The sequence below is a fragment of the Salmo salar genome, chromosome 11 (assembly GCF_965601325.2).
Source record: "Salmo salar chromosome 11, fSalSal1, whole genome shotgun sequence".
Lineage (NCBI taxonomy): Eukaryota > Metazoa > Chordata > Actinopteri > Salmoniformes > Salmonidae > Salmo > Salmo salar.
The window spans coordinates 13,138,254-13,153,665 of record NC_138301.1 but is presented as its reverse complement, the minus strand read 5'-3'; the positions used below and the strand labels follow the sequence as shown (position 1 = coordinate 13,153,665).

General features: G+C 43.1%; 1 protein-coding gene across 2 annotated transcripts in view; it reads right to left on the bottom strand.

The window, feature by feature from the left end:
• Positions 1-15,380, bottom strand: part of LOC106562001 (myosin light chain kinase 3) — a 33,612-nt gene extending 18,232 nt beyond the window's left edge. The window contains exon 1 of one of the 2 annotated variants that reach the window (XM_014126514.3): positions 14,863-15,380. In XM_014126514.3, the coding sequence (XP_013981989.1) occupies positions 14,863-14,940 (78 nt within the window). In that variant the 5' untranslated portion in view covers positions 14,941-15,380. Of the gene's footprint in view, positions 1-1,749; positions 2,556-14,862 lie in introns of those variants that run through there. The other variant, XM_014126512.3, reaches the window with a different exon arrangement.
• Positions 15,381-15,412: the final 32 nt, after the last annotated feature.

Sequence of the window (15,412 nt, the reverse complement as noted above, 5' to 3'; positions counted from 1 at the left end):
ATCGTTACCCATCGCGCCACAAAAATCGCGGCCCTTGCAACGCAAGGGGAACAACCACTTCAGGTCTCAGAGCGAGTGACGTCACTGATTGAAACGTTATTAGCGCGCACCACCGCTAACTAACTTGCCATTTCACATCGGTTACATATGAACGCAACTGCCACTTCATTAGAGCCGTTAGATGCAGTTTATCATTACAGGCAACAATTTTAGTACTCATCACTCCATTCTCTACCAGAAAGTTGGTTGGACCTCTTTGATATCACGTAGGTTGATACATTGCTGTTTTCATTTATAAAGCCCTTTTACAAAAAGTCCCACTGTAGCTAACATCTTTACTAAACTTTAGACGTGCGAGTTACCACATCCTGGTCTCAGAGATGGTTAACTCTGGAAATTCCTTTGGTCTCTACTGAGTTAGGTAAATCAGCTTTTAGTTTTCTTGCACCTTATTTATGGATCAATCTTCTAAATGTTCTTGAAATGTAATGTTTGGATGCCTCGAGGACAATTCAGAAATCTGAGTGAGGGCCTTATTACTAATAAATGTGTTTGTTTTCTATCACCATGTTTTTATTTTTGCTTGCATTTTGTATTTATATTTTGTAGTGTGTATTTTCTGTCATTTCTATAATTCAGTATTCATCTGTAAAAGAGACCATGGTCTCAGTACGACTCCCTTATAAAATAAAGGTTCAATAAATAAATAGAGATCCTATTGAATTACTATTCTAATTCTATGTTCAAATGAAAGATGACCAGCATTTGGTTCCATCTGCTTTCTAATAGTTTGTTTGTAGGCTACTTTATGTTGTAGCAAGCATTAGTATTTAATGTCAAGATTATCAAGATGCCAGTAATGAGAACCTCATTTTGATATGAATCAGAAAATAGATTCTTCATACATTATAATCCAGATTATTTACCCTAAATTGTCATGAGCTGGGGGGAAAGCATACAGTCAGTGGGAAAAATCCCTCTCACTTCAGTTTCACTTTGGATTTTATGCTAGCAAACAGCCTTATCTTGACAGTAACATTACTGAAAGAGCTCACATTGTTTCCCAACAGCTGAAGAAACATTTTAGAGACAGTCAGACAGTGACACAGATCGCTAGGTTAAGTGATTTTGCACAAGGCTTCTATGTAGCAACACTTTGCACTGGGGATTTCAACTGACATTTTGCTGGACAAACATCCACCTTCAACTTACTCTTCCCCATTATGTTAGGTCATGCCCTATGAAAATAGCAATGACCATTTACTAAGAGTTAACATTTAACAAAGATGCTGTTATAGTAGTCAAATCACCAACATTGAAATCCTTTCCCACAAACCCAAAGCATGGATTTGTAATTTTCAAAGAAAAATCGTTCCCTTTATTTTACACCACATCATGTGGTGAACTAAACAGGATGAAATTACATATCTATACTGCAAATGATGAACTAATTTGACCTCATGTCCCCATTTGAATGAGAAGTATTTAAAAGTGTGAGAACAAAACATAATGATAGTGTACACTGTACACTATACAGAATGCACTACGTTCTTTACAATACAGAATGCACTGCGTTCTTTACAATTATTAAAATAAGTGGGTAAGGGTGAGTCATGGCTCACAAAATAAATGAAAGCAGATGTTAATACCATATCTCAAAATAACTCAAACATTTTTAAGCACCTAAGGACATCACATTTAATGAAATGGCAAAGATGTGCCAGCCCACTTCAGCATGAGCTCACTGACCTCCTCCTCCTCTTGGATGTACAGTAGGCCCTGTTTCCTCCAGGGTACGATACCTTTCAAGATGAACTCCACTATCTTGGAGCTTCGGAAGACTTCCCCCACATATCCCCAGAGCTTGTCCATGGCCGAAACTGAGCTCTCTATTCCCTCAATCTTTTCCCGTTGCCATTTACCCTCCTGCTGCAGGTTCTTCAGCAGCGCCACGGTTTCCCCACACAGTACCTTGACCTCCGAGAACAAGGAAGGGTCCCCTCCACCTCCACGAGAGCCCCTGTCCCTGTCTTTTCTGAGCTGGGCCAGGTCCTTCTCCAGCGTCCCCATGCCCTGGCACACCATGTCCAGCCTCCTGAGGACCTCTGTCTGGCTGCAGGCTATCTGCTCCACCTTCACCTCGAGCTGATTCAGCTTGACCTCCATGCCTCCCAGGCTGTTCAGCAGGCTGTTAGTTGGCTTTTTCATTGCTCCAGAAGGGGCCCCAGCATTGTCCAATTTACCCCCCTCGTACATCTTGGCAATGCAGGTGGCCAATGTCTCCGGTTTACTCATAGTTCCAAGAAATTCCACACAGCGGGGAACAAGTGTCAGGTGAGACAAAGGAAGCCTTGCTAATCCACCTTGCTCCAAGCTGCATTGGATCTATTTTAGTCGAAGCTCCCGAGGTGTTGTTGTTCCTCTCCCATACAGGCAGCTCTGCCGGACCCTGTTGTCTGTATGTGACAGGGACATGACACTACTTAAATAAACACCAACTCTTCGCTATCTTATCTTTCCACTTGTCTCCCCCCCTCCCTCTCTCTCTACCTCTCTGTCCTAAAGTTTTTATATAGTAGCCCCACCACTGCCAAAATTCCAATGGCCGCTTGACGTCACCAAAACATTTAAATTCAACCTCAGAAGATGCTATTGACTTGTGGGCATGCAAGGAATGACCTTTTCAAAATGGCCTTTTGCCAGTATTAAGAGAGAGATGTTGTGAGCTTTGGAAATGGTGTTGTTTTAAAATGTTAAAACATTGTCATGTTGCTTCCCCATTGGGATGTACAGGTTGTTTGTTCGCTTGCTTGCTTGTTTGTTGGTATATGTTTTAGTGTGTTTACTGGTGCTGATAGAGTGAAGTGAACCATTGGTGGATCTAAAGGTTCTGGTCCGCCCAGCACAGCTTCTCTGATTGGGCGACTGTCCCCCATCACCGCTCAAAGGAACGTGACTTGACATTGGCTGACACCTCCCTTTAAAAATAAACCTCTGTAGACAGAGGAATGATGAAGTGCAAGCAGGAATCTAAGCAGTCGCCCTCTCCCTCTGGTCCAGGGTAGGGGAGACTGGGGTTGGTTGTCTCATGGGTTGGTTGTCACAGTGCTTGTTACTCCCAATCTAGAGTGTGCTGTGTAATAACTTTAAGATTCAAATGTGTGAATTCTTTGAAAGAACTCATCCGCCTAGTCAATTCATGTCAGCATGACAAAACATTGAGGTGAGTGGAATGTATGTTTCTCACAGATAAAATAAAAAAACATATAAGGTATGTCTTGTTATTTTATAAATGTTTGAACTATGGGATTATACATGAATAATTATGTTTATCAAAAAGAGGAAAAGGAGAGCTATTCCAAACCTATTTCTGAGTTGCTAGGTCAAGCCATGTGGTAACTAGCATTGGTTGGGTTGGTTGTCACTATTAACTCCATTGTAACCATACTGTTCGGGGACATTGCCACTGCCAGTATACAATATATCCCAAGCTATTTTGTGCTGTTGCTATAAAGACCTCCCTTCCCAGTAAAAACGAACACCTTTGGCCGACATATCAAAATGTGTTGAGAATATGTAGCGTGGAGAGCGTTTGCAGATTGGGAAGACGTCACCGAGACATCAGAATACAATGTTGATGCCTGGCCGACGTATAAACGATGTAGAACTCTAGAATTTAGAATGTAGAATGTGAGACGTCTTTTTTGTTTGTGAAACGTCTTGCCAATTAGCAAACGATGTCTAAACTGCATCTTCCCAATGTGTCACGTATACATATGTTGGACAGAGGTGTCTGTGCTATCTGGGAGTGTTGTCTCTCTCACACACATCTTTTTTATTTCACCCACCCACACATGTACACATGCGTGTGCAAACATACGCATGCACACACAAATATACAAAAAATGCCATACGTTATTCTCAAGGTACAAAATGCTGAATTCTGTTAAGAATATCGTTCTACCAAAGAAAGCTGTGTGCTATATTGCGTTATTTCCTATTACGAAAAGAATAAGCTACTAGCAAACATTGTGACAACCCACCCCATATGACAACCAACCCTGTGATGGGGCTGGTTGTCACAAGTGGGCAGAGTGTGTTTGATGGCTTATAACTTCATGTTGGAATAAGATATGAGAATAAAAAGAGTCCCTATTACCACCCAAGACCGTTGTCTTTCTTTTCATGTTGAAAAGAGTCTTGTAAGATATACTGGTGCTGAGAAATACACACAAGAGTAAAAACTGTGACAAACAACACCGGTCTCCCCTACAGTTCCCTACCGTCTCCCCTACTGTCCCATTGGATGGGAATGTTTTCTTGGAACATCCTGGCATTTTGTACTGCATGGGTCTTTCCTATCTCCCAGTTATTAGTAAAGTATTCAGGAATTGCAAACACTGTTTGTTGTTTAACCTATTATTGAAAAGACAGTTCTATGACAAATGGACCTCATTGATGCAATCTGTGATTTTTCAAAGATTCAACAAGCTAGACCTTAAAATATTTTTAGGCTAACATGCCCAGCTGTTGACAAATGAGCTCTTGAAAACAATTGAAAAGCAAAATCCTCTTGGTAAATATGTGTTAAGGCCATTTCTGAGAAGACAAACGTGTTGTCTCCTAATTCAGTTATCATACATTCTGAGGATATGTCTTTATCCCAGCACTGTGAATAGTGATGATTTGCTGAAATGATGGGTCCCTGTTTCCTGGTCCGGAGAGCAGAGGATGGCCCATAGAACCATCCATATGCAGCTGTAACATCGTCAAGTAGTAGACTGAGTCCCTTAGGCCCAGTATAATGGGCAGAATGTAAACTAGGTGATTTATTTATAAAGCACTTCCCAATGAGACTATGCCAGGAACCATCCCACTGAAATGTAACAATGGAATGCAATGGAAATCTCTGGTAGGATGCTGGCCCACAAAAGAAATGTGGCTCCGCTGTGGTTTTCCACAAGGGGTTTGTCTGACTGGGGGTGTGCCTCTCAGCAGCTCTGAACCATCATAACAACTCTATTTACCACCCCATAACCCAGGGCAGGCTAGTTAGCTAGCGTCCTAGCATATCAGAAAGTAAGCGTTGGCAGTAGCAGCACTCATAAATTCATGTCTACTCCCCCAAATGGGGCAGCCAGCTGCAATGAATAACAGGAAACAATAGATAATGAGAGTTGCGGTGACATGGGATCAGGCCAGCGATGATGATGTGACCCAATACATATGGGTAATGTAGGGTGGGCCCTTAATACCAAGTCCGCAACAACATTTAAAATATGGGCCGTGTCACGTCTACTGCCGCTCCTCCCCTCCGGCGTTCGACGTCGCCGGTATACTAATCACCGGTCCTGGGATCCATCATTACACACACCTGGCATCAATCATTACGCGCACCTGCACGTCATCATCAGGCACACCTGGACTCCATTACCTCGCTTATTACCTCCCCTATATCTGGCACTCCCCTATGTTCCTTCCCCAGTCAGTATTGATCCTGTGTTTAATGCGTAGACGCTACTGTCATGTTGGCTCGTTCCATGTTTGTTGTTTTATTAAACGTTTCACCTGCACCTGCTTCTCGACTCTTAGCATCTCCGTTACAGAATACTGACTCCAACAATGGAAGGAGCAGGAAAACAGAATATCTCCCAGACGGTCGACAAGCAGGGATACCTTCTACATCAACACCATGAACAGCTGGCACAACTAGGGACGGCTATGGAAGAGGTTCTTTGCAGTGTGCAATGTCTCGAGGCATTGCCGTCAACTAGCGGAGGATACTCTACAACCAGTCGACCCAGCGAGCCAGCACAACAGCCCATTCAGCAACCCACTCAGGTCAGCGATGCCCGTTTGTCCCTCACGGATAAATATGACGGCACCCCATCTAAATGCCGTGGCTTTCTACTTAACGCACCAGATGGGAGCCCCCACCACCAAGAAGTTCTAGGTTACCACGGTTAATTATCTGATGACTGGACGTGCATTGGAATGTTGCCACGGCCGTCTGGGAGAGAGGAGATGAGGAGCTAGATTCATATGAGGGGTTCATGGCTCTGTTAAAATGTATCTTTGATCATCCCCCGGAGGGCAGAGAGGGGGCAGGGGGACCAGACGGCTGCAGAGTACGCGCTCACCTTCCATCCATCTGGATAACCTACTTCAGGAACGTTGGTACTCTCATCGCTTCTCTCCCTCCGTGAACACTGTGGATCAGAGCCTGAACCCATGGAGGTAGGGGTCACACGCCTCACCGCGGCGGAGCGATGCAGGACGAGACAGCTGGGTCTCTGTCTGTATTGTGGTCAAGGAGGGCACCAGCTCCAGCGGTGTCCGGCACTTCCTAATCCAGGATCCACAAGAGCAGAGGGACGGTCACATGATCTTCCACCTCCTGGGGCAGGAGTGAGTATTCCATCTTCATCACTTTCTGCTAAACTCTTTTGGTGTCCATCACACTAGTTGACTGTCCCTCATGTACTGTGTCTACAGCGTTAGTGGATTCTGGTGACACGGGGAACTTTATTGACCAGACCTTGCCTCCTCTCTTAACATTATCTCATACCCACTCTCGTCTCTTTTCCCGGTTCAAGCCCTCCATAATCGGCCACTAGGATCCGGAACCATCACACACAACCACTCACCCTCACTGTGGAGTCCATTCATCAGGAGAACATCCCCTTCATCACCAGTGCACCAGTTCACATGATCATCCTTGGCCTCCCTTGGCTTCAAGGTCAAGGATGAGACTCACAGACTGGTCACCGAGGGTTCACATCGGTTGAGAGTCATGTGGTTGCCCTTCAGCCCAATATCTCGGAGGTATACCAGGACATGCGGGAGGTATTCTACAAGACCAGCGCCACCTGTCTTCCTCCTCATCGCCCCTGCGACTGTGCTATCAACATGCTGGCAGGGTCTACGCCTCCGCATCTACCCTCTGTTGGTGGCTGACACCCAGGCCATGGATGATTACATCCAAGAGGTGCTCCAACAAGGTTTGATCCATACGTCCACTTCTCCTGTGGGCCCTTTTCTTCACAAGGTTCCACTTCACACAGACCTATCGCCCAGGTTCAAAAAACACCAAAGTCGATGCCCTGTCCCTACGATTCGGCAGAGGGTCCTGTCCAGAATGCACCTACAATCCCCTTACAGACCGACTGTTGCTGGGAAGCAGGGCCGTGCGAAGACCTTTTGGGGGCATGTGCTGAAACAAAAAAAGGTCACCCTTCCCCCCCAAAAAAATCCCTACAATCATGGTCATGGACTCGTTGAGCAATTATTAGGCAACTTTGATTATTTAGTTACTGTATATAAAAGCAATAGATGGTCACATCTTAATGGCAAATTAAATGACACAAATAAATAACCCTTAGTCTGAAAGTAATTTAATATTTGATCTATAATAACTCTGTAGTAATTTAGCACAGATCTATTACATTTATTGCTTTGCTTAACCCTTTACACTCGTGGAAACTGGCCTAATGGATAGGGACAAATTGAAATCTTTCTAACAAAATAACTATAAAAAGCATATGCATGGCCATGGTAGCAATTGAACGAGAACACTTTGGATCTTATGGGTAAATTATCAGACCAAATGTGAGGACACAACAGTTCACCTGACACAAGACTGAATCCAAACAACAACAAATGCTCAAAAGTTGCCTAATTATCCTGAGTGATTTCGAACGGCTGTCAAGTTTAGAACGACTGTCAGTCAAAACCCATACAGCGCTGTGAAGTGGAGACCCTGAGCTCTGACGTCATGTATAGAATGTTACTGTACAGCCACTGCGTTCCAATTTAGGGGCTTATCAATTACCAAATCTGTCATTCCGACTACTTTAACAATGATTTGTGGGCAGTGGGTTCAGAACAACAAAAAATATTTTAAACACATTTGGGGAAATTATACTTCCACCCAAAAGGGTGGGAGTATGTTCTCGGCAAAGGTAGAGTCCTATCTGTGCACATGCCTGCCGGGAGGAACCATTAGACATCAAACACACGGACAGTTTCCTTCATTTGCACAGCTGCTGTGGTACCACTAGAGTTACATAACACATGTTTACTTGTATTTAATGTCTGTAACAGTATCCGTAACAATAGCAGTGAAATAAACATGGCTCCTGGTAGTCACTAATAAAATCACAGAGTGGAAGACCATCAGACAAAGGAAGTAAAGGACACCCAACTAACTGGACACGGAAGCTGTCTGTAAGAATACCATGGCTCTTTGTATTGAACAGGGTTAACCTGGTGTATTTGCCCTCTGAAATGGAAACGGGACACCAAAGCTACCTCCCTGACACAACAATGTTTCACACCTGTGAGGTCACTGGAGAGGGTATTCTGGGTTTCTTCCGGTCCTCTCCATCTAACCCTGTCTAACCTTACACCATTAAAGCCCTTTGTCTACCAAAAGAGAGAACATATGAAAACTGTCTGACTGAACGCCTCTGCATAGTTTCCATTCTGCTAGCTAGTGTTTACGTGGGCAGTTCCATGTTACGTGACCACATTTTGTGAGGTGGGGTGAAGAAGAATTTGGGGTGGAGGTCAGTGGGAGGTTTGCCGTAAACCCATTAAAATCTAATTATATCTTTCCTGACAGGTGTGCACCTCTCTAAAGTGTACACAGCATGGAACATTCTGGAGTGCATGTCCTGCTAACAGTATTGTGTGCATGGGAAATTCTCTGGATTTGTATTAGTATCTGACTGGTATACTGATTCATCAGAAGAAGTGTTTGATGCATCTAAGTGTGCGTGGCAAAGTTTGTGCCTAGTGGGTCTAGTTAGTGCTCTTGGCAGACCAGAGGAGTCAGTATTTTGATCTGTTTGCAGAGCTATTGATGGAAAGTTTTTGCTGTACCTAATTCTCCTCTTTCTCCATGACCCCTGACATTAACATGATACATGTACAGTTGAAGTCGGAAGTTTACATACACTTAGGTTGGAGTCATTAAAACTCCTTTTTCAACCACTCCACAAATGTCTTGTTAACAAACTATAGTTTTGGCAAGTCGATTAGGACATCTACTATGTGCATGACACAAGTAATTTAAATAAACACCATAAACATCATGGGACCACGCAGCCGTCATACCGCTCAGGAAGGCGACGCGTTCTGTCTCTTAGAGATGAAGGTACTTTGGTGCGAAAAGTGCAAATCAATCCCAGAACAACAGCAAAGGACCTTGAGAAGGCGCTGGAGGAAACAGGTACAAAAGTATCTATATCCACAGTAAAACGAGTCCTATATCGATAACCTGAAAGACCGCTCAGCAAGGAAGAAGCCACTGCTCTAAAACCACCATAAAAAAGCCAGGCTATGGTTTGTAACTGCACATGGGGACAAAGATCGTACTTTTTGGAGAAATGTCCTCTGGTCTGATAAAACAAAAATAGAACTGTTTGGCCATAATGACCATCGTTATGTTTGGAGGAAAAAGGGGGAGGCTTGCAAGCCGAAGAACACCATTCCAACCGTGAAGCACGGGGGTGGCAGCATCATGTTGTGGGGGTGCTTTCCTGCAGGAGGGACTGGTGCACTTCACAAAATAGATGGAATCATGAGGGAGGAAAATTATGTGGATATATTGAAGCAACATCTCAAGACATCAGTCAGGAAGTTAAAGCTTGGTCGCAAATGGGTCTTCCAAATGGACAATGACCCCAAGCATACTTCTAAAGTTGTGGCAAAATGGCTTAAGGACAACAAAGTCAAGGTATTGGAGTGGCCATCACAAAGCCCTGACCTCAATCCTATAGAACATTTGTGGGCAGAACTGAAAAAGCGTGTGCGAGCAAGGAGGCCTACAAACCTGACTCAGTTAAACCAGCTCTGTCAGGAGGAATGGGCCACAATTCACCCAACTTATGAAGCTTGTGGAAGGCTACCCGAAACGTTTGACCCAAGTTAAAGGCAATGCTACCAAATACTAATTGAGTGTATGTAAACGTCTGATCCACTGGGAATGTGATGAAAGAAATAAAAGCTGAAATAAATCATTCCCTCTACTATTATTCTGATATTTTACATTCTTAAAAATAAAGTGGTGATCCTAACTGACCTAAAACAGGGAATTTTTACAAGGATTAAATGTCAGGAATTGTGAAAAACAGAGTTTAAATGTATTTGGCTAAGGTGTATGTAAACTTCCGACTTCAATTGTATGTCAATCACAAGTTTAAAATACCTTTGTGGTTCTGTGGGAGTAATACCACACAGCATATCCTAGTGAAAGGTTGATGTAATATTTACTGTATCTAAAATACATTTCAACAAAAGTCATGTTGAAATAGGCTTAGTGATGGTAAGTGCCAGTTAGTAGACTTCCCAAAGTCTCAAAATACAACTTCCCAAAGTCTCAAAATACAACACTGACCCTTTAAAACAAAACAAAAAAAATCTTTACCTGACTCACTTTTCAAAGATGTCTAGAAATGTACACATGTTGTGCTCTTGTAGGAAGCAATCACTCCCCTATTGCTGACTACAAATGATCTAACTCACTAACTAGCAAAGGATATTAACAAAATGGCACACGTGGCTACATGCTGCTCTCTCTTTGATTTCAAAACAAGCGCATCTAATCATGATCACTCATGCTGTAAACACAGACCAATTCAAAGTAAACGGCACAGATCCATATATGGCAATGGTCTATTTGCATATAGGCCTACTGCAACTCTGATTGGTTATGGCGCACCGGTCAGTGTAGAGTCCTGCATGTCAATGCAACATAATCATTCTGTCTAAAAAAAAACAATTATTGCATAGTTCTCTTTCTTTTTCTATATGTTGCATTGAAAGTGGCTGATATTGCGTTGATTCGACCACAATTGAACAGTAAAGGGAAACGTTGAAAGTGCTAACAGGGAAAACTCTAGAACAGTGGTCACCAACCTTTTCGGTGTCAAGATCACTTTCTGAGTCAAAATGCATGGTGAGATCTCCCGCTCAGATAAAAAAAACAAAAAAAACATTAGCCTATGCAACATTAACCTATTAAAAACAGTACTATGGCAATCAGGTTTGTGCAGTAAACCATATATTATCACCGCATATTGGCTTTGCTTGAATTGCCCTGTCAATGCATTGTTGTTCTGGACATTTTTTTAAATTATTTTTACAATTTTGAAGTAGGCTATATGAGCATACCCGTTGTTGTATTACTTGTGAGTCACAGCTGAGTGGGCATACATTTAACTAATTAGCTTTTTATTTTTACTTTACTGGGCCGATGGTGCCTGCATCTATGGTCAGTCTCTGTGGAGAGAGAGAGCAGCAGACTGATGGTCCGCCTCTCAACATCCCCCCCCATCCCCCCCCCCCCCCCCCCGCTCTCCCTTTCATCTACCGACACTGACCAAAAAGGGACACCGTCTTCCAGCTGATGGCAAAACTCGAGACGCACCACATTATTTCTGCCTCATGCACATATGCATAAATTTTTAACTTTTATGAACAGAGAATGTGAAATATTCCTATTAAAAATGACCCAAGCAGCTAATAATAACAACAACGCAAGCCTATCGATACACTTTCCAAGCAGCTAATAATAACAACAACTCAAGCCTATCGATACACTTTCCTACTCATTGATTACTGCTGCAATGCTTTGTTGTAGCGCTAAATGGAAATTGGAAGAAATAAAGCGCATTTCATGACTTACAAAGTGTTGACAGGGCTGAGTAAGAATTTAAACATCAACTCACTTATAAATACAGCATCTCTTTGCTGTATTCGTTGGCAGTCTCTCTCTAGTCATGGTTTTACATTTTTTGAAATCTCACAGTATCAATTTCGCTGTAGCTTTATTTGATGCCTGCTATGTTACTGCAGACACGGTAATCGGTGCCATCCGATTGGCCAGTGGAAGCCCTATAGTACACTTGATTTGCTGTCTGAGCCCGCCGGGAAGCCAGAGTTTGTACATTAAGACACATAAAATCTTTCAAAATAGCAACGGTTCGCCTACCCGGGCGCAGGGCTGCTGAACCGTAACCCATATACATATATTTTTTATTTTACCCTTATTTTACCAGGTAAATTGACTGAGAACACATTCTCATTTACAGCAACGACCTGGGGAATAGTTACAGGGGACAGGATGGGGGATGAATGAGCCAATTGTAAACTGGGGATGATGAGGTGGCCATGATTGTATGGGAGCCAGATTGGGAATTTAGCCAGGACACCAGGGTTAACATTATCTTATGATAAGAGCCATGGGATCTTTAGTGGCCACAGAGAGTCAGGACACCCATTTAACATCCCATCCGAAAGACAGCACCTTACACAGGGCAATGTCCTCAATCACTGCCCTGGGGCATTGGGATATTTTTTTTAGACCAGAGGAATGGGTGCTCCCTACTGACCCTCCAACACCACTTCCAGGAGCATCTGGTTTCCAATTCAGGGACTGACCAGGACCAACCCTGCTTAGCTTCAGAAGCAAGCCAGCAGTGGGATGCAGGATGGTATGCTGCTGGCCCGAGATGAATAAATAAAAAAAATAGGAACACAAGGCTTTATTGAATGGGAGTGACTTGGAGATCGCGATTGAGAGGTTGGTGACCACTGCTCTAGAAAATTGATCAATCTCGTGTGGTGCTTCTCGCCATTGGCTGATATTTCTTCTGCTTGGGTCCCAGAGGTCTTGCCTGGCAGTCTCGGGGCTACTGTGCACCCGCACAGTTTAAAGAGAATGTTGCCCATAAATCACTCAACAAGTCCAGCTTCCCAGAGGATAGTAGGGACTTGTGTATGTTCTTAAGCCAGCTGCCAGAGTTAAAGCTATGGATCACAAACAGATAGCATGCTGATACACCAGTGGCGGTTGGTGCCGTTCAGGATGAGGGAGGACAAATCTTTTTTTTATGAACATGGACACATTTTTATTACAGCATATTGAATGACTGTCATTCATATTCCATTCACCCAGCTCAATATAACATCGATAGGTTTACGATAGTGCATGATAGTCTAATTTTCCCTATACCCATTGTTTGGTTGCTACAACTTCGCCTATGAATTAATGTTTACATTGTAGGTACACAGGTCGAGAGAAAAATGTGAGTAATCGAGGTGACAGACATTGACACATTCAATACCGCCTTGACCACTCTTGCCTGCATCTTGCTAATCTAGGGTGTATTCATTAGTCCAACAGTTGCAAACGAGAGTTTCTAATGGAGAAATTCAGGTATGTTTATTCCTATTTCGATCCGTTTGCTTCCGTTTAAGAAATGTTTTTCAACAGAATTGGCGGAATGATCCCACACAGCCTACATCGTTGTCACCATGTTAAAGTCATAGTCAACATACTGTAGCTACTAGAACTAACATGTTATTAAACCTGCTACAATCATGCAGTGCAGTGTACAGTCAACAGCAAGCAGTTTTGCAGCTACACCGGAGGGCACCAGTGGCAATAAATGTATAAAGCCATAATCTTACCTTGACTTGGGAGAATTACAGTTTTGGAAAGTCATAGCCAACTGTTCAACTATTGTCTTTCTCTCTCTTTGAGTCAACTGCTCACCACATTGTATGCTCTGAAGTGCTAGCTAGCTGTAGCTTATGCTTTCAGTACTAAATTCATTCTCTGATCTTTGATTGGGTGGACAACATGTCAGTTCAAGCTGCAAGAGCTCTGGTAGGTTGGAGGACGTCCTCCGGAAGTTGTCATAATTCCTTTGTAAATCTATGGAAGGGGGTGAGAACTACAAGCCTCTTAGGTTTTGTAATGAAGTCAATGTACCCAGAGGAGGACGGAAACTAGCTGTCCTCTGGCTACACCATGGTGCTACTCTACAGAGTGCCTTTGAGGCTACTGTAGACCTTCATTGCAAAACAGTGTGTTTTAATTATTTGGTGACGTGAATATATTTAGTATAGTTTTATCTAAAAAGGGTAACTTTTTTTAATGTTTCACTATTTTTATTTGATGAAATTCACTAAGGAGGATTGTCTTCCCCTTCCTCCTCTGAGGAACACACAAACACACACACACACACACACACACACACACACACACACACACACACACACACACACACACACACACACACACACACACACACACACACACACACACACACAAACTGTTTATCATTTTCCTGAAGATAATTTTGATATGGATAGATAAAAACAGACCTTCAAAAATACAACTTTTTTTCTACAAGAAGTCATGTTTTCTGCAAGCTTGTTGAACAAATGATCTAACCCTGAGTGCTACGCTTCACATACTATTTAAGAACATACAATTAAAAGTGTTACTTCACAAGAAAGTCTTAATTCAAGGACTTAAATGGTAATTGAGAAAAGCAAGACTCAGCTGTAATAACTCACTCCTCTCCCAAATGTTATTTTCCACCTGACCACCTCCAAATAACATTCCCCCATGCTCCCATGCTGTGTTAAGGGCAATGCTAAAAACTAAAGGAGTTAGATATGGGACAGTAAATGTGACTTGGTCTCGCTTCACTGACCGAGCACTAATGTGATTTTGAGCACGAGGCTGCTTGTTCGTTTCTGTTCACTGATGCTGATGCATCGTTTTCTTTGAATGTATGATGATTTGTGTTTCAATATTATGTAACCCCTGGCCCTTATGAATAAAAGAATAAAACATAAATGTTCTAGAGTCTAGTCAGTAATTCATTTAGTTTTGTATAGCATCTTTTAATAGATGCCTATTATTATTAGGCAGCCTTGTGTGAGCAATGGTCTGTCTTGAATCTCATCAGACATTTCATCCACGAACCTGATTAAATAAAATGACAAAAATAAAACTAGCTTGTATAACCTCAACTTAAAAGCAATGAGAGCCAGGTCTCTTACCGTGAACTTTTGGATGTAGTCAGACACGCTGAAACCTCCCGTGCGTAGAAGGAGAGTTCTATAGACGGAGGTCCCCATCACTTTCTCTCTGCCCAAGGTTAGGACCTACTGTTCTCCATACCAGGGTCTCTGTGCCTTATGGAGAATGGGGAAGCCGGGCCCTCTGGGTACTGAAACATAGTGGAAAAGAAAGATGGGTACTGACAGAGACAACTCTATCTTATCGCCCGGTGCCTCGTCCTGTGCTGTAGCCGGGTCCCTGTCCTGTCCCCTCCCGTATTGATATCAGCACTGCACCAGCACCACAGCCAGGCCCAGAGTGAAGAGCACTTCCTGCAGGGAGATAACAGCTGCCTGAGATTAGGCAAGGGTATGCACGAAATGTGAGTGTCCTGCTTTATTAATAGGGGTTCAGATTGGCCTTTTTGTTTTGGAAAGTCTCTGTGGGGGTCCTCCTCCCACCCAGTGATGATGAGAGGATGATTCCTAGTCTGAGGTGAAGAGAGCCCGTTCTCAGATCTCTCACGAATGCCCTCTCTCTGCACCCCAC